The sequence below is a fragment of the Marmota flaviventris genome, chromosome 5 (assembly GCF_047511675.1).
Source record: "Marmota flaviventris isolate mMarFla1 chromosome 5, mMarFla1.hap1, whole genome shotgun sequence".
Classification (NCBI taxonomy): domain Eukaryota; kingdom Metazoa; phylum Chordata; class Mammalia; order Rodentia; family Sciuridae; genus Marmota; species Marmota flaviventris.
The window spans coordinates 103953470-103972287 of record NC_092502.1 but is presented as its reverse complement, the minus strand read 5'-3'; the positions used below and the strand labels follow the sequence as shown (position 1 = coordinate 103972287).

The 18818-nt window shown below is 34.0% G+C and overlaps 1 protein-coding gene across 2 annotated transcripts in view; it reads right to left on the bottom strand.

Moving 5' to 3' along the window:
- Positions 1-18818, bottom strand: part of Ap3b1 (adaptor related protein complex 3 subunit beta 1) — a 256304-nt gene that overhangs the window by 54712 nt on the left and 182774 nt on the right. For both annotated transcript variants that reach the window (XM_027927647.3, XM_071612471.1), the window contains exon 22: positions 18490-18596. In XM_027927647.3, the coding sequence (XP_027783448.1) occupies positions 18490-18596 (107 nt within the window). The remainder of the gene's footprint in view (positions 1-18489; positions 18597-18818) is intronic.

Sequence of the window (18818 nt, the reverse complement as noted above, 5' to 3'; positions counted from 1 at the left end):
CAGCAGTAATGCTTATAGTTTTGCATATCACAGACTATATAATCTTCAAATAGCACTATATATTTTTTCAGGAACGATGGATGTTACTGGATTATTAGCTTCTAGGCATCAATACTCAGATTTACTCCAGCATACAAATTTCTTACACTAAATCAGTCCAAATGCAATTGACAAATGTAAACTCCTTTTATGGAATCTCAATTTTTGAGGAACAATTTTCCATAGCCTGCATTTATGATGGGCAGTTATTTTCTTTACATATTTAAGCCTACGTGCCTACAACTTGTTTTAATTCCATAAAGAAATGATCATAATATTTAATAGAATTTAATGATAATATTTAATAGAATTTAGGACCCAACTGATTAAAAAATAAGTAAATGGCTTCAATCATAAAAATAAAAACAGATTAAAATGATGACATTTTCTGTGGTCCTACTATGGGCCAACCACTATGCAAGGGACTTTTGCAAAAGACTTTTAACATAATAAGTAGTGTAGTAGTTTTCTAGAAATGCACAACATGAAAAAAAGTTTTGATCAATGTCCTGAGATTAAAGGGTACATCACATAAAAAATAAAGTGATATGATCTACATAAAATGAAATACAGCACTGAGTTAATTTTAAGAAAAATTATAAAATACATAATGTACCTGAAAATGACACATGTGGTAACTTGTAAATTAACAATATATACAAAGGGAATTTTAGAAATGTGCTCTGTAAGAAAAATAGATTTAAGTTATAAACATAAGTTAAGTCATAGTGTGGGGCAGGAAGAGAGGGAAAGGTGAATTATGATTCAGATAAAGACCACTAGACATCAAAGTCAGGAAGATCAAGTAAGAAAGATTTCTTATTATTTAAAAACATTATCTATAGATATAGAAATAAAATTTTTAGCAACTTATTAATACAAAACCTCTTTAGTATTAATCATTGTTTCCAGTTGACATAATATGCTTAGGTATACAATATCAATTTATATGATTCCTTAAGAAGGACTATTTCATATAATCATGTTTAGAGATCACAATTTAATTCGTTCATTAAAGGGCCCTTTCTGGAAGTTGATTTTTTCTAATTCTTATTGTAATTGCATTGTTCTAATCTTGTATTATAAAGGCAGCTGCTTGCCTATCATTTGTACTTTCCTCGTTAATCCTGACTCAGTGAATTAACCTTTAATTACAGCCGTTAAAATTGAAATGAGCCTCTTGTCTGGCTGGGGCTGCCCCCTTTCAGTGCATGATTCTGATGAAAATTTTTAGGGTCAATGAATATGTCCCATGTCATGTCTGATCGCTGCTAAAGATGTGAGGAGGTAAATGTTACCTTAGAAAGATGTGCTTTAAATTTTTAGGAGATTTGTTCTGTTGACAGGGAAATAAAGTCAAAATAGTAATTTTTTTTCACAGTTTATCATGTTGTTGTTGTTGTTTAGCCAAATTAAAAGTGCACTGAGGAAATATAAAGAATGAATTATTAAGATACTTTTAGTCAAATAATTTAAAGCACTAACTTATTCTCCATTTATGGTGTTAAATATTACATGTTAAGCAATAAAAGCAATATGTAAAGGAACACAACCTTTTCCAGATATGTGCTTGATGGGAGTAATTCTCTCAATGATGTGAATAAACATTCTAAAAACAGAGCCCTTTAAACTGACAATAGTGGGGATAGGTTTCTATAAAAATGAAGCTGGAAAACTGGAAAGATTAATTTCACTCATTCAAAACACATTTGATGAGCAACTATTATGTCTTAAGCACTTGGAATAAAAAGGCCAATAAAAGGCCCTATCCTATCTTCTAGAGACTCAGACTCTAAGATCTATATTTCTAATAAAAAGATAAGGCAATCCTTCTTCTATGTGATGTTTTCTGATGTCATCTGAAGTCTCTCCACTTAAGAGGTGGAAGGGACCTTGGAAGCAGTCAATTCCAGTTCCCAAATTTTAAAGATGAGACTCTGAACTTAATTCAAGAACTGAGGCACTAGTTTAAATATATAAGACTTTATGCCAGATCATACTCTATGAAGTGTGAGTGTTCAATCTTCAATGAAAATATGTGATAAATGAATTTCTGAAATTATACACTTAATAAACTTATTATGAAAAATTTCAAATGTACACAAAGCAGAAAGATTAATGTAAAAAAGAAAGAGGAACTAATCACTAAGTTTCAAAGTGATCAAGCTTTAGGGGGTGGGGTGTAGCTTAGTGGTAGAGTGTGGACTTAACCAGCATGAGGCCCTGGGTGCAACACACAGCACCCAATCAATCAATCTCCCCTCCCGCTTCTAACACAGACACACACACCACACACACACACACACACACACACACACACACACACACATGCAACAGTGGAAGTATCAAAATTTGGCCAATCTGTTTTATCCAATCGTTTATTCCACTTATGAATTATCTAACAGCAAATTCTAGCTATGATACAATTTCATCAATAAATACTTTGGTTTTTAATCCCTAACAGATAAAAGACTTTGTAAGAAAAATTAAAATATTATTATCCATACTTAAAGACAAAATTACATACAAAAAGATTTCCCTACTTTCATCTAAGATACAGTGTTTGCATTTCCTTGACTATTTTATACATCTTCCCAGAACTGGTTTGCTTGAAAAAAGATTCAAAGAGATGCTTATGTGGCATTTGGCAAGTTTCTCCTTTCATCTAAAACATGCAGTGTAAAGTGAAGTTGCTGGAATTTCATTTCTTTTGGGAAGGATATATTTTTTGAATCAAAGTAAAGAACAGATATTAATTTAACATATAGGGGATATATTATAAATTCAGTAATGTTGAAAGCTGCAAATTTAAGAGACATAACCCCGATTGATAAGCTTATCAAAGTTGTGTGTAATTACATTCCTAAATGGTTTAAATAGCAGTGTGTCTAGTATGTTCTAAGGTAAGTAGTTTTTACTTTCTTTTGATTATACTGTCATATACTGTACTTATCCATTTTTACTTCATACTCTAAATCTTTACAGTCTCTCATAATAAATTAATGTCTTATGTTTGTATGGAATGAATCCATTTTCTCCTCCTTGGAAGAGAAACAAACTTTTTAAAGTATTATAATAATATTTTCCATGTTTAGTTCAGGGTTCTCATGTTAAGAGATTCAATACTATAATATGTGATTGGCCAGTGCATAATAACCTAAGATATCTTAAAGCTTAAAAAATGTATAATTCATCACAAATATCACAATTCAACAGAAGTAAAAAAACTTGAAACATAGCAGCTGACAGTCCCAAAAAGTTTAGTCAGCTTTAGATATGGAAAATAAGATTACTAAAAAGGATAAATATTTTAAAAACAAACTATATTTATTTTAAAAAAACTCATTTCCTATTGTATTACATTTAATTACAATAAACAAAAGTCCAAAATCACAATCTTAGAAATAAATGGGTAGATCTTTTTCAGTAAATTGTCTCAACTTTGAAAATAATGAACCCACACTTAAGCAAAAGAAACCATAATAGAGAAGGAAGAGAAAAATAAAAGACCTAAACTTTTCTTTACCATCAAGTCTTTAATTCTTTAATTTCTTTTAGATTTGTATATATATATTTCCTTTGTTATTTGTTGGTGGCCTGAATTTTTGTCACAATTAATTACTACTGTAATTAGCATCTGATATAGATTTCTCATCATGGAGAATTGTACTGAAATACTGACAAAGCATTACCAGTATTATCCACTAGTTAAGTATAAGCTGACATATATTTAAATAAATTCAAAAATACTTTGCAATAAAAAAATCTGCCAGTAAAAATTAATAACAGTCTTTTTTTTAAAAATGGCTCTTTTTAATCACCTGGAAAAGTTACAGTTGAAAATGGTCTTATAACTATGAGACCTTCAAAGAAGTGCAGAAACAAAAAGATCAAGAAGCAGGATGGCATACCTTATCGTTTAATTTAAAAATTAAAGTAATTCATGCCCAGAAGAGAATTGAATGGAAGAACAAGATGGGACGTGGCTAGGCAATGGAAGCACAAAATACTGTCAAATTTTAATTAAAAAATGTTTTCAATTTAAGCAGACCCAGGCCAGTGATTTTTCATTATTTTTACCACAGTTCTGTGACTACTGACATTTTCATCAGAACAAATAAAGGATTTTCCCCAAATTTAAAATGACAAAATTATTTTTAATTTTGGCTTATAATTCCTTCTCCTATAAACCCCAAAGAATTTGATCTTATCTGGACTTGCTTCTTAGCCTGGGGCTGGGATACACTTTAACTTTTCAAAGTAAAGTATAAAAAATATTTTATGAGATAGTTCTACTATATAAGAAAACAATCTTTATCATAGACATATTATCATCTTTATGAATGAGACCACTATTCATGAAACACTATGACTTAGTAAATGCTCTTATTCAACTAAGATATGCTTCAAAGCAATCTGTCCTTGCAGAGTAACTTGAAAAAAACACAGTACAACACTAACTAGTAGCAACTGGAAGGGTGGAGGATGAGAATCTACTTAAGATAAAAGTCCATTCAAGAGAAAATGAAATCCTAAGTATAAAGCAACTTTAATCATATCAACCATTATTATAACACACATTATTATCCAAACACTGCTTCAGCAGACTTCAGATGTACTGAATCCAAGAGAATTAATGTAAAAAACTAATGTTGGAAGCTGTATTTGTTTTGTGTATAAAAAAATGCATTTTCTTTGCCTCAATCCGTCTCCCCAGATTCAAGTGCATTACATACAGGTTTCCTCCTGTCCTTCAGCCTGTAAGATCCTTGGAGAGATTTGGAGGGGTGCGGGGCAGGGACATCAGTTACATGGCTTCTTGGTCACCCTGTCAAACTTAATATCCTCTTTTTCTGGTCACAGGAAACTCCATGCTGACTACTGGTATCAACATGTACAGATGCTGGTTTGATTTTGTTATCACTGTTTTCACCCTGGCATCATGTGAGGATGAAGTGACAAACCACAAAGCCAATTCAAGGAAAGCAGATGGTGAAGAGCTGACTAAAAATTATCTTTCTATATCTTCATTGAGAGGAAAAGTATTTCAGATATCCACATTTTAAATTGTGTTCACTATTGAATGTCTTGTTAGATTTTAAGCTACGGTGGTACAGAAGAAAAAAAGCGTCGATTGTTGAGTTCAGCTAATAAGGTTTAGGTTCATAATCAGGGAAAAAAACAATGTTAAGTTGTATCTAAAGAAATTTTCAAATGAGCAAGATTTTACAAAAGCAAAAGCACTCAGTACTCTATAATTACATGCCTTTAAGGCAGTTTTTCTTTAAAAAACACTCAACCATCAACTCAATGAAGGCAGGAACCTTCACATCTTATTTACCACTATATCTCTGGCTTCATATTCTGAAGAAACTAGGGCTTGGTCTCAGCTCTTGAGAGTCAGCCTTGGAATTACCGCAATAATAGAAGTGATTTTTATTATTCATGGAAGGCCCACAGTATCTCCACACAATGATTTATGCCACTGAGGTACCTCATAGTGAGCCCCTAGATAAGAGACAAATCAGGACTGGGGGCCGACCACGCCAGAAAGATTAACTGTGAGATTACAGAGTTGGGGTTTTGGGTCACTTATTAATCCACCTGATCTCTTGGGAGAGGGGAGGGCTGGAGATTCAGTCCAACCATGTGGCAATAATTCAATCATACCTAGGTAATAAAGTCTCAATAAAAACTCTGGACCCTGAAGCTGGGGAAGCTTCCTTGATTGGCCATACTCTCAGCATACTGCCACATTTCAGTGCCAATAGGGCAATCCAGAAGTGCTCCGTTTGGAACTCTCCCAGAATCTGCCCTATCTGTTGCATCTTTTGGCTAATTCTAGTTTTTAACCTTTGATTGTAATCAAGTTTTATGCAAAACATAGCCCTTCCCTGAGTTTGGTGAGTTGTTCTAACAAATGATTAAATCTGAGGGTAGTTTTGGGGAAACACTTCAACCTGCAGTTGGCATCAGAAACCTTGGGCCAATGTAGTGGTGTGGAGGACTGTGCCCTTTAGCTTAAGTTTGGCTAACTCAGTAGCATATTTTAACAAATTAGCCTCCACCCCCAGCTATCCCAGCTCTGTTTCTCCATTCATGGACTGTTCTTAGAATTACTGTTCCCCAATATACTATACCTTTGTATTTTATCATGATCAATTATCTTAATGAGCCTTCCTGTATCCTCCTAAATTAAACTTCACATAGGGATGGTGATCCATGCAGATCAGATTTGTCATTTTTACAGCGGCATAGTCATGGCTTCCTTACTAAATGAGTTAGAGGTATGCTGTCCCCTGCAAACCACCAGGAAGCCAGGTGGATCTTGGTAGCTGGAGTTCCTCCAGCATCTTTTACCATTCTCTGTTTACTCAGAACACATTAAGCACATTGCTACTTTTCTATGGGTGCTAGGACATGAAAAAATTAGAAAGCAACAAGTTAAGAAATCATTACTAAACTTTTTCTAAGAGCTTATCGCCAACATACTTCTCTGGCATCAGAAATGGTTATTCCAATCTACATATGCTATACTTCAGCCACACCAAACTAGTGTTTCTATAATATTCCAAGTTCTTTCGCATCCTAGGTCTCTGCACCCACTATTTCCTCTGCCCAGAATGTCATTCCTTTTACTCTAGCCACTCAGACAAACTCTTTCTTATTCAAGACTCAGCTCCCTGGTCCTATATGTAAATTCTTTTCTAAAAGACCTTCATTGCCAAGTTAGTGAGTTTGTGCTCTAATAGTACAGCACTTACAGCACTAATGATTTGTCTGTTTCCCTCAATGAATGGAGTTTTCTCATACTCTTATCTGTTCCACACTTTCATTCCATATTTCACTCCTTTCATTTGGCCTTTTCTTTTGTTCATTCTCCTGTTTCACAGAATTCCATCTTCATTCATCTTCTCACCCCACAGTGTTCCTGACTAGGCTCTTCTGTTTCCCTACCTTTTATTTATTTATTTATTTTTTTGATACTGGGAATTGAACCCAGCAGTGCTTAACCACTGAGCCATATCCTCAGCCCCTTTTATTTTTATATTGTGACAGATTCTCACTAATTTGCTTAGGGCCTTGCTAAATTGCTGAGGGTAGCCTTGAATTTGTGATCCTCCTGCCTTAGCCTCCTGAGTTGCTGGGGTTACAGGCATGTGCTACTGTGCCCACCCTGTTTCCCTACCTTAAATGATTATCTATATCCTGATAGCTTTGACCAGTGTGTGCGCATACATAATACATGAGCATTCATATTTAAAAATAGCTGATCTGGCTCTTCTCCGAAATACAGAAATTAAGGTCTTACTGTAAATCCCCAGCTTGATGTTCCACAAGTACCTCAGAGTCAACATGTCCCAAACTAAATTCCAGTGTTATTGTCCTCTCCTATTTTCTTCTGTATTTTCTACTTTTGTTACTTAAATACTATTATCCAGATAATCATTCAAATGAAAACCCCAGTTACCTATCTAAATAATCACGAACCCCTTCAGTTATTCTCTTCCCGTCCAATTAATCTTTCTAATAAATTAACAATAGATTTGACTGCTACCAGTGACCTCTAAAAAGAATCTTCACAATTCCTTTCAAAGTCTTCATAACTTGGTTTCTAACCTATTAACCATTTTCATCTGTAGCCACTTTCATCATCTTTCCAAGACATACATTTTCTACACTACCTATTTGTAGCTACATAATTTATCAAAAACATGATACACATTGTATCTTTTGTCGTTGATCTGACCATGCCCTGTGTCTGAAATCTTGTCTCCTCTTCTTCTTGGCTGGTGGAATGAGTCATTCTTCAAGACCCATCACAAATATCACTGCCCAGGCTGGAGTTGTGGCTCAGTGGTAGAGCACTTGCCTAGAACAATGTTCGTGAGGCACTGGGTTCAATCCTCAGCACACATAAACAAACAAATAAATAAAATAAAGGTATTGTGTCCATCTACAGTTAAAAATAAATAAATAAATAAATAAAATATGACTGACCATGTCCTTACAGCACCTCTTTCAGGATTACATGTTCCTTTCTCTTTTCTTATAAAGATTTCTGGTCTGTTTCATTCACTAAACTGTGAGCTCCTTTAGGAAGGGACTATGTCTTATTAATCTTAGCATAGTAACTTGGTGATAATGTGTTCAGTAAAAATGTCTTGTAAGTAAATGATATTAGGTTGTAATAAAGAATCTTAGTATGCATTTGCCTTAGAATGCAAATATGTAATCTATTTTCTACAAACAATATAAAAATTATATATACATGAACGTTCTTAGGCATCAGAAACTTTTATACTAATGAGAATGCTGCAAAATAAGACCTAAGAAATATAGCCAGTATCCCACAATCTAAAGTCAGACCATCTGTGATTAGGTTTATGAAAGGTATGTCTTGCTTTAAGCTTATATTAGAATACGGTTGATTCTTCTTGTTGAACTTTTTAAGAAACAATTACTATCCTCAATCAATTACATGGCTAATATAAATAAAAATATTTTTCTTGGCAATGAATCTAAAGAGTTAAACTAATTTTATTTCACTGTAATTTTGTTATATAATTCTTTGAGAGTTTTAAGGTATTTTTCTTGTTATTTAAAACCTGATATGGACTTGTTAACTCTCATTGATATGACCTCTAACTTGGAATTTACAAAAGTTAAGCATGGAATGAGGTATGTAAGGTCACCTATGAAGAAAAGACTTGTCAGGCTAATCAAGAGTAAGTAAGAGTTCAGGCAACACACAGGTGCATTTTAATAGCTGAATTATTTTAAGGGGTCTACCACATAATTAGGAAATGAAAGAAACTATAAAAACATAAACCTTAAAGTAAAAAATGATACGTTTTTAGATTTAGTGTGAAACACAAACCAAATGAATTAATGTGTACAGGACAGAATAGAATTCAATGTCATCAAGGACATCTGTAATATTTCATATTTAGTGAAGTTTATATTTATTATTATTCCAATTTATGATAACTGAAATGTAAAATAATTCAGACAAAGAGATAAAGAATAGATTAAAAAACAAAAGAAAAACAGTGACAACACCATGAATAAAATTTAACAAATCTGAATGACACTCTCAAGCGTATCTCTCAGATTTCATTCCTCTTTCCTCTTGGTGTGATAAGTAACCAGCATTTACACTTGATGTTCATCAGTTGCAAGTATGTTTTAAGACATTTCAATTAATCTCCTAATAAACTAATAAAGATCTGATCACTACCAATGACCTTTTAAAAATGCATCCATTAACTATATAACTATTTTACATATTTTTATATTTTCTATGAATGGCTTCATATTACACTATCCTATGAGTTAACTTTTTATTTTGGAGGTTTACCTATGTGGAGGATGTATTTGTAGTTAGTACATTTTAACAACTGACACAGTATTTCATTGTATAAGTCTGCTACAATTTGTGTATCTAAACTAGGAAAAACAGCTTGTTTACAATTTTGTGCTCTTAATATGTGCAAGTGAACATTCCTGTTTTCACATGTATCAATACAGATTGCTGGGTTAAAGGGATGGAAATTTTCAATTCACTGAACTAACTAAATTACTCTTTAAATCATGGTTTTACTTAGTATAACACTGAATGCTCTCAATAAATTTAGTTTTCTTTTCTCTTTTAAGTTCTGAGAACAAGAAAATATGCAGCCAATCCAAAACATTTTAAAGCAAACTGATATCTACTTTTAGTATGGAATATCTGAGATGGAAAAATGTTACAAACCTACAACAAATGTTACAAACCTACAACAAACTTTCAGGATTGGCACACAGTGACTTTTGCCTGACTTAGATATGCACACTATGAGAATGGTCAACTTTGCTGAGCAGACTCACCAATTATAATTTTCTCTACAAAGGCTTCTGATTGTGCAGATCTCTGTACTTCTCAGGGACCTTAACTTTTTGTTTCACTGAACCACTTTTTCTTTTTTTTTTTCCTCCTTCTTTTTTTTTGGGGGGGGGAGTTGTTGTTCTTGTTTTTATTTTTATTTTTTTGTTTTATTCAGATAGGGCCTCACTAGGTTGCCAGCTGGCTTTGAATTCTTGGATTTGAGCAAACCAACTGCCTAAGCCTCCCAAGTAGCTACAGGGGCAGGTCACTGCACCTGGCTCTCTTTGGAGTCAATTTTCCAAATTTTCCTTGCATAGTTCTATTACTCAACTTGAGGGCTAGAGGAAGGGGAAAAAGTAGAACAGATGATGTCAAACCTATATAAGTAAAAAAATATATATGTATATATATTTATATATATATGAAATATATGTGTATATATATACATATGTAAATATATGTATATATGTATATATATATGAAATATATGTATATATTTATATAGCTTTGACATCATACACATATATATATATGATGTCAAAGCTATATAAATATATATACATATATTTCATTTTTAAAAATTAGTTATACTTGACAGCAGAATGCATTTTGTTTCATTGCACACAAATGGAACACAACTTTTCACTTCTCTGGTTGTACACAATGCAGATTCGTACCATTTGTGCAATCATACATGTACCTAAGGTAATGATGTCCATCTCATGCACTCTCCTCTCCTCCCTCCCCCTTTGCCCAATCCAAAGTTCCTCCATTCTTTCTATGTTCCCTCCCCACATTATAGATCAGCATCCACTTATCAGAGAGAACATTCGGTCTTTGGGTTTTTGGGATTGACTTACTTCACTTATCCTGATATTCTCCAACTCCATCCATTTACCTGCAAATGCCATGATTTTCTTCTTTTTTAATGCTGAGTAATATTCTATTGTGTGTTTGTACATATATATATATATATATATGTACACACACACATATATATGTATGTATACACACACACACACATATATATATCTATATAGATATATATATCACCACATTTTCTTTATCCATTCATCTACTGAAGGGCACCTAGGTTGGTTCCACAGTTTAGCTATCGTGAATTGTGCTGCTATAAACAGATGTGGCTGTGTCCCTGTAGTATGCTGTTTTTAAGTCCTTTGGGTCTAGACCGAGGAGTGGGATAGCTGGGTCAAATGGTGGTTGCATTCCCAGTTTTCCAAGGAATCTCCATACTGCTTTCCATACTGGCTGCATCAATTTGCAGTCCCACCAGAAATGTAGGAGTGTGCCTTTTCCCCACATCCTCACCAACATTTACTGTTGTTTGTATTCTTTTTTTTTTATTAATTTTTTTTATTGTTGGTTGTTCAAAACATTACATAGTTCTTGATATATCATCTTTCACACTTTGCTTCAAGTGGGTTATGAACTCCCATTTTTAGCCCATATACAGATTGCAGAATCACATCAGTTACACATCCATTGATTTACATATTGCCATACTAGTGACTGTCATGTTCTGCTACCTTTCCTATCCTCTGCTATCCCCCCTCCCCTCCCCTCCCCACCCCTCTTCTCTCTCTACCCCCTCTACTGACCTTCATTTCTCCCCCTTGTATTATTTTTCCCTTTCCCCTCACTTCCTCTTGTATGTTCTTTTGTATAACCCTGAGGGTCTCCTTCCATTTCCATGCAATTTCCCTTTTCTCTCCCTTTCCCTCCCACCTCTCATCTCTGTTTAATGTTAATCTTCTTCTCATGCTCTTCGTCCCTACTCTGTTCTTAGTTACTCTCCTTATATCAAAGAAGACATTTGGCATTTGTTTTTTAGGGATTGGCTAGCTTCACTTAGCATAATCTGCTCTAGTGCCATCCATTTCCCTGTAAATTCTATGATTTTGTCATTTTTTAATGCAGAGTAATACTCCATTGTGTATAAATGCCACATTTTTTTAATCCATTCATCTATTGAAGGGCATCTGGGTTGGTTCCACAGTCTTGCTATTGTGAATTGAGCTGCTATGAACATCGATGTAGCAGTGTCCCTGTAGCATGCTCTTTTTAGGTCTTTAGGGAATAGACCAAGAAGGGGAATAGCTGGGTCAAATGGTGGCTCCATTCCCAGCTTTCCAAGAAATCGAGGGCGACTTTTCAACTATACAAGTGTTGTTTGTATTCTTGATAGCTGCCATTCTGACTGGAGTGAGATGAAATCTTAAGAGTAGTTTTGATTTGCATTTCTCTAATTGCTAGAGATGTTGAACATTTTTTCATAAGTTTGTTGATTGATTGTATATCTTCTTCTGAGAAGTGTCTGTTCAGTTCCTAGGCCCATTTATTGATTGGGTTATTTGTGTTTTTGGTGTTAAGGTTTTTGAGTGTATTATATATCCTAGAGATTAGTGCTCTATCTGATGTGCGTGTGGTAAAGATTTGCTCCCATTCTGTAGGCTCTATATTTATCTCACTGATTGTTTCTTTTGTTGAGAAAAAGTTTTTTAGTTTACTGATTCTTGGTTTTAATTCTTGCGCTGTAGGAGTCTTATTAAGAAACTTGGGGCCTAATCCAACATGATGAAGATTTGGGCCTACTTTTTCTTCTAATACATTAATTAATTTCTGGTTTAATTCCTAGGTCTTTGATCCACTCTGAGTTAAGTTTTGTGTATAGTGAGAGATAGGGGTTTAATTTTATTTTGTTGCATATGGATTTCCAGTTTTCACAGCACCATTTGTGAAGAGGCTTTCTTTTCTCTAATCTATGTGGTTGGCACTTATGTGTAATATAAGATAGCTGCAATTATGTGGGTTGGTCTCTGTGTCCTCTGTTCTGTACCATTGGTCTACCAGTCTATTTTGGTGCCAATACCATGTTGTTTTTGTTACTATTGCTCTGTAGTATAGTTTAAGGTCTGGGATAGTGATGCTACCTGCTTCACTCTTCTTGCTAAGGACTGCTTTAGCTACTCTGGGTCTCTTATTTTTCCAGATGAATTTCATGACTGCTTTTGCTAGTTCTATGAGGAATGTCTTTGGGTTGATTGGAATGGCATTAAATCTGTATAATGCTTTTGGTAGTATGGTCATTTTGACAATATTAATTCTGCATATCCAAGAACAAGGGAGATCTTTCCATCTTCTAAAACTTTTTTTTTGGTTGTTGTTTTGTTTTGTTTTTTGTTGTTCTTGTTGTTTTGCCAGGCGTGATAGCACACACCTGTAAGTTTCTAGGGAGACTTAGGAGGCTGAAGCAGAATTGCAAATTCTAGTCCAGACTCGGCAAATTAGTGAGATTTAGAGAAACCCTGCCTCAAATTTAAAAAATTAGAAGGATTGCGAGTATAGCTTAGAGGTAAAGCATCCCTGGGTTCAATCCCCAGCAGCAGCAAAAAAAAAAAAAAAAAAGGTATTGCTTTTTGTTGGAAGCTTTATATGAATTATGGGTTTGTTTGTGTCAATATAAGTCAGGGAATCTGCTTTTCTGGGAACTCCTGGGTGAAATTCCCCAGTTTGAGAAAATTCAGATCATGCTAGTGCCCTGCCTCAGCTCACAGCCTATGCTAGGAGATGGGTATAACCTGCCAAACACCAAACAATGTGTTTACTGCAAGATCCTGCCACACTGAAACCTTATCCCTGCCTTTGATCTACTTTCCCTTAAGGAATAAAGAATTGGGGCCTTTTCAGTTGTTCAGTTTAAGTTCCTATCAGGGCTGGAAGACCCATCAGGTGCCCTGCTTCTTAAATCTAATCTCTGGCTTTGTCTTTATTTCTTACTGATCATTTCACACTTTTTATCTTCCCAGGTGTCTCACCCCTCCTAGCAGGAACCTGCTCTGTCAGGTTGCTGGCTACCCTGTCATAGATAGATGTATTACATCTAAATCAAAGAAAATCTGGAAAATGCTGAAAAATATAAATCACCATAATCTCATTATCCAAAAAATTCTGCTAACACTATGATGGATTTTTTCCTACTCCCATTTCCTTGTAATGAAAACAAAAACAAAAACCATACCACACATAGTTTTACAAAACCGAGACCTACATATATAACATTTCTGTAACCTATTTTCTGTTCACACTCTAACATGTTTTCTCATCTCATTAAAGTACCACACTTATTATTTTATTTTATTTTTTGGTACTGGGGATGGAACTCAGGGATATTCTACCATGAAGTTACATCCCCACATCTTTTAAATTTTTATTTTGAGATAGGATCTCACTAAGTTGCCAAGGCTTGCCTTGAAATTGGGATTCCCTCTCCAAAGCCTCTCAATTGCTGGGATTACAGGCATGTACCACCATGTTAATCCAATGATTTTTTTAAATAAACTGAATATACCCCCATACCAACACCCAGATCAAAAGGCAGCATGTGAGCAGCATCTCGGAAGTTCCTCTGAGTTCTCTTACAAGCACTTATTTTCCTAAGAGTCATCATATTCTGACTGGTAATATCACAGATTAATTTTTCCTGTTTTGATATGTTGCAACAACTCTATTGTTTAAAAAAATTAATTAGTTCTTATTATGAAATATTTAAACACAGAAAAGTACAAAAAGGAAATCAACAAGTGACCCCCAAATTGTACCACCTAGAATAACTGTTAACTATTGTGAATATGACATCACCACAAACATGGATAGACAGAAGGACAGAGGAACAGGCATATTACCCCATCAGATGGGATCACAGCTGTATTTTCACTGAAGAAAGTAAAATAAATCTTTCCAAAACTTCAGATAAAAGCTCTTTTAAGAGTTCTAAGTCATATAAAAATAAAATCTATTTCAATTTTGCATGTTATTTATTGATTTCTTACTATTAAATAAAATGAGATGGCTAACATGCAGACCATTATCTTTTCTTATCATCACAATCAATTTTTTCATTTTAAACTATTATTTATACATTTTTATAACTACAATTTCAAAGATACCAATTCTGTTTTTGAATCATCCCTTAACTGGTTTCAGCAATGATCAGTGTCTTCATTCCCTTTTTTCTGTAAGTAGGACTTATAGTTATCTTAATGTCTAAGCATAACTATGTGCAGCCTTAACAGAAGGAAAATGACACAATTTTCTTGAGTCATATTTTATTTCCCTTATGAAGCTATAACAAAATAAAAACAAAAATAATAACCAAATAATTTGTACTTAACAGGTATCAGGTGCTGTTACTAACATTTCACATGTTAACTCATCTTAAATATTAACAACAACTGTATGAAGCAGATAGCATTACTATATTTATTTTACACATGAAAACAAACTGAGATACAGAAAGGTAAAGTCTGTTGCCCAAATCCCTAATTTTGTAAAGGGCAGAGCTCAGATTGAATGCAGGAAGTCTGGCTAAAGAGCCTATTCCTTAGCAGCTACATTACATTGCTTGGAATGCCTGCAGCTGGATAAAAAATGGGCTAGGAAGAGTAAAGAATGCTAGTAGCGTTAAGTGGTAAAGGCCTGGGACGGCAGATATTCTGCAGTAAATAGAGCAAACCATTTGATGCACATTGTTCAATGTCCTTCATGAAATTGTGGTGACTGTGGTGATAGAAAAAGATCATGGTCTACATGTTACCCATCTCATGTTATTTCATAGTAAGAAATCAACAAATAACATGTAAAATCGAAACAGATTTTATGCATATTGTTGATTAATTATCAACTATGAAAAAATAAAACTGGTAACACTGAAATGTCTACTGGACAATTATCAGGTAAAAACTTGTTTAAAATTATTTGATCCTAGGACATTTAACAAAAAAGTACAAAGCAATTTTTGGCAAGGTATTAATATGCTCATTTTTCCAGGAATACAAATACTTTGGTCTAGAAAATGTGCTCGATGTTTGGAAGTCAATGTCACAGCACATTCCATAGTATTTGAGGTGCCATTGCAATATACCTTTATAGGTCTCCATTTATAGTTCCCACATTCATGAGCTCTACATATGAGTGTCAGTATCATTCAACTGCTTCATTACATATCTTTTGTGGTCACGACCAAGCATTTCTAGAACAAGGTAAATATTACTTGATTATAAGTTACTTTTATTTCTCTTTTCCAAACAACTAGGGCTACATGTTGACTTTAACTTTAAAGTTAAAGTTATAAAAAAGTTCCTGTATTTGTTGAGGATCCTTAACATTATATGCGAGTTATAATTTTTGAGGATTTTTCCTTGTTTCCCTCTCCAGTCTTTGGTCCACTTCTTTCCAAATTCATACACATAATGAGAAAACTTAGAATTTGGTTGATTTGTCTTCTTTTCTCAGTATTGTTCTGAGGGCTGGAGGTGAGGGTAGGGGGCCATGCCACTGTGCACCAAGATATTCAATTTATTTCTATGTCTTACTTTTCAAAGTTCTACCTTTTTGTTTAAAATCTATTCCTTTCTTTATTTGGCTGTTGCTGGGGAATTTCTGGTTGCTGTTCTTTCTCTTGGGTGTTAACTGCTTGATCATTTGTTAGTCCTTGGGCATGAGTGCTGGGCCACTGTATTACTCCACTGTATTACTTGGCAGTCCTGTTTCACCCAACTTCAGATGGAGGGCTTTTTTTCTTTTCAAGAGATCATCCCAATAAATGTTTTCTTAGTACAAAAGGGTGAGTCTTCCAATTGCTTCATGATGAATGAACATTGACTACAAGCCTTTGTGATCTCAACTGCATTTTTTTTGACAGTTAATGAAGTGTAAGAGTCTACTAGTGTCCATCATCACATATTACTCCTAACAATATTAGTTAGTATTATTGAGTGACAATAATGTGCCAGTCCTTTACATGTTATTATCTCATTAATCTCACAATAATCCTGCAAGGTAGAGATTATCCTTATAGGAACTGAGGTGCAGAAATGCTACGGACTAATTTGCCCAACGCTAAACAGCTACTGAGGAACAAAACAGGGACTGGTACCCTGGACATCTGATATTTGCACACAAGTTATTCATCTTGGTACCTGCCTAACCAAGTTTTTAGGGATCTCTTGAACTGAATTCTTAGATTAAGGAACTGTTTCACTATAGATTTTTTGATTACACTTTTCTCTTTAGAGTATATCACAAATGCTCAATAAATATTTATTACTTGAAAAAAATATAAGACTTAATTGTTTATTTTCAATGCTCCCCATTTCTTTTAATGTGCCTTTTCCTTGTAGAAATAAGAGGAGTGAACTAAAATTCCAAATACCATTCTTACTCATTTCTGAGTGGCTGTGAGAAAGTATCATTCAACACTTAAAAAAAAAAAAATTTAGCTTAATAATTTTCACCTGTACTTCCTAAGTGAGCTGACCAAGGGTGAACAAAAAGGCAAGTAGCTCTTTTCAGAACTTCCCGGCATGGCCCTGGGGTACTACATTTGCTTTAAAGGAGAAATTTTCTGTAAAATAGATAAGACTTAGGTACTCTTCTTCTCTACATTTGGTAGACGCAGCTGTATGCTCCCTGGCAGCTGAGATCACCAGTTAATAATCTGGAACTACTTGAAGCACCTGATCATTGATGGACCCTGTGTCCATCAAACCTTGCCAACTACTATTTAGTTTGTAGATTTCTGATAAAAAATTAACAGGTCAAGCATGTCAACAGATTATACATCCTAGGCAACATTCTTGATTTAAAGTGAGTGGTTAATGGATATAACATGCTAATGCAAAAAAAAGTTATTGCACTTTCAGATACTATGATGGGTTGATGGTTCTGACATTATTTTGTGATAAGCAGGTCTCTTGTCTCACATCAGGTCATAATCTATAAATAACATTAAAGAAATTTTTAAAAAGACATCAGTGGATGTAATAAACACAAAGAGAAATACAATGTTGGGCTTTTAGAATGAAAACAATTATGAACTTTTAGTAGCAATATGGTAAATGAGCTATGTGGAAGAAACAGAAGGGGAATGTAAGTAAGTTACTATAGAGAAAAATTCTTTTTCTTTCTTTTCTTGGTGTTAGGAATTGAACTAAGGGCAATGAACTCTACCATTTAATTAAATATACAGCCCCTGGACAACCGTTCTTTTAGGTAGGATTTAAGTACAGTTAAGTGTTGCATGATGACTTTTCAGTCAATGACAGACTATGTATGATGTCAGTACTATAACACGGTATTGCCTAGAGACATCACAGCTGTCTTAGTTTGTGTAAGTATACTCTATCATGTCCCACCATGAAAACACCTAAAAATACACTTCTTAGAACATATCCATATTGTTCAGTGTCATATGACTATATGTAAACTAACTCAATGTTGCACAAAGTCCCTATATGATACAGATAAATAGTAGTACCAGAAAAAAATGTACACTTAATAATTACATGTGAATATAAAGCAGAAGCAAATTAAGAAAATAATGTTTTAGGCAGAATCAATTTAAAAACCACTTACAAAATGAAAAGGTCTTAATCTGATTTGGACTTGTTAAATGAGGAACTATTCTAGATTAAGAATATGCTTAAATTATTTGAATTTCAATAAAAAAAATGCAATGGCATCCTATGAAAACTGAGCTAGGACATATTTTCAAAATAACTTACACTGATGACTGATGAAGAAGTTGACAAGTTTAAACCTTCAAGATCAGCTATCAAGCTTGGAGAAAGAGCTGGTGTGGGAAGCACAACTGGAGTGGATATTGGGTTAACTGTAAGAAAAGGCCCAAATTAGCAAATGTGCATGAAAATTTAATTCAAATTATTAAAAGCAACATTTTTATTTTGTTAGTAAATCTAATTAAATTACTGTGATTAATAAATGTATGACAATTCTATTTAACATCTTGATTTAGTCAAGTTATTATCAAGTCATGGTAGTTATTGGTCTTAGCTTTCAAAACATAATGGCAAATCCTATAACAAAATAAGGA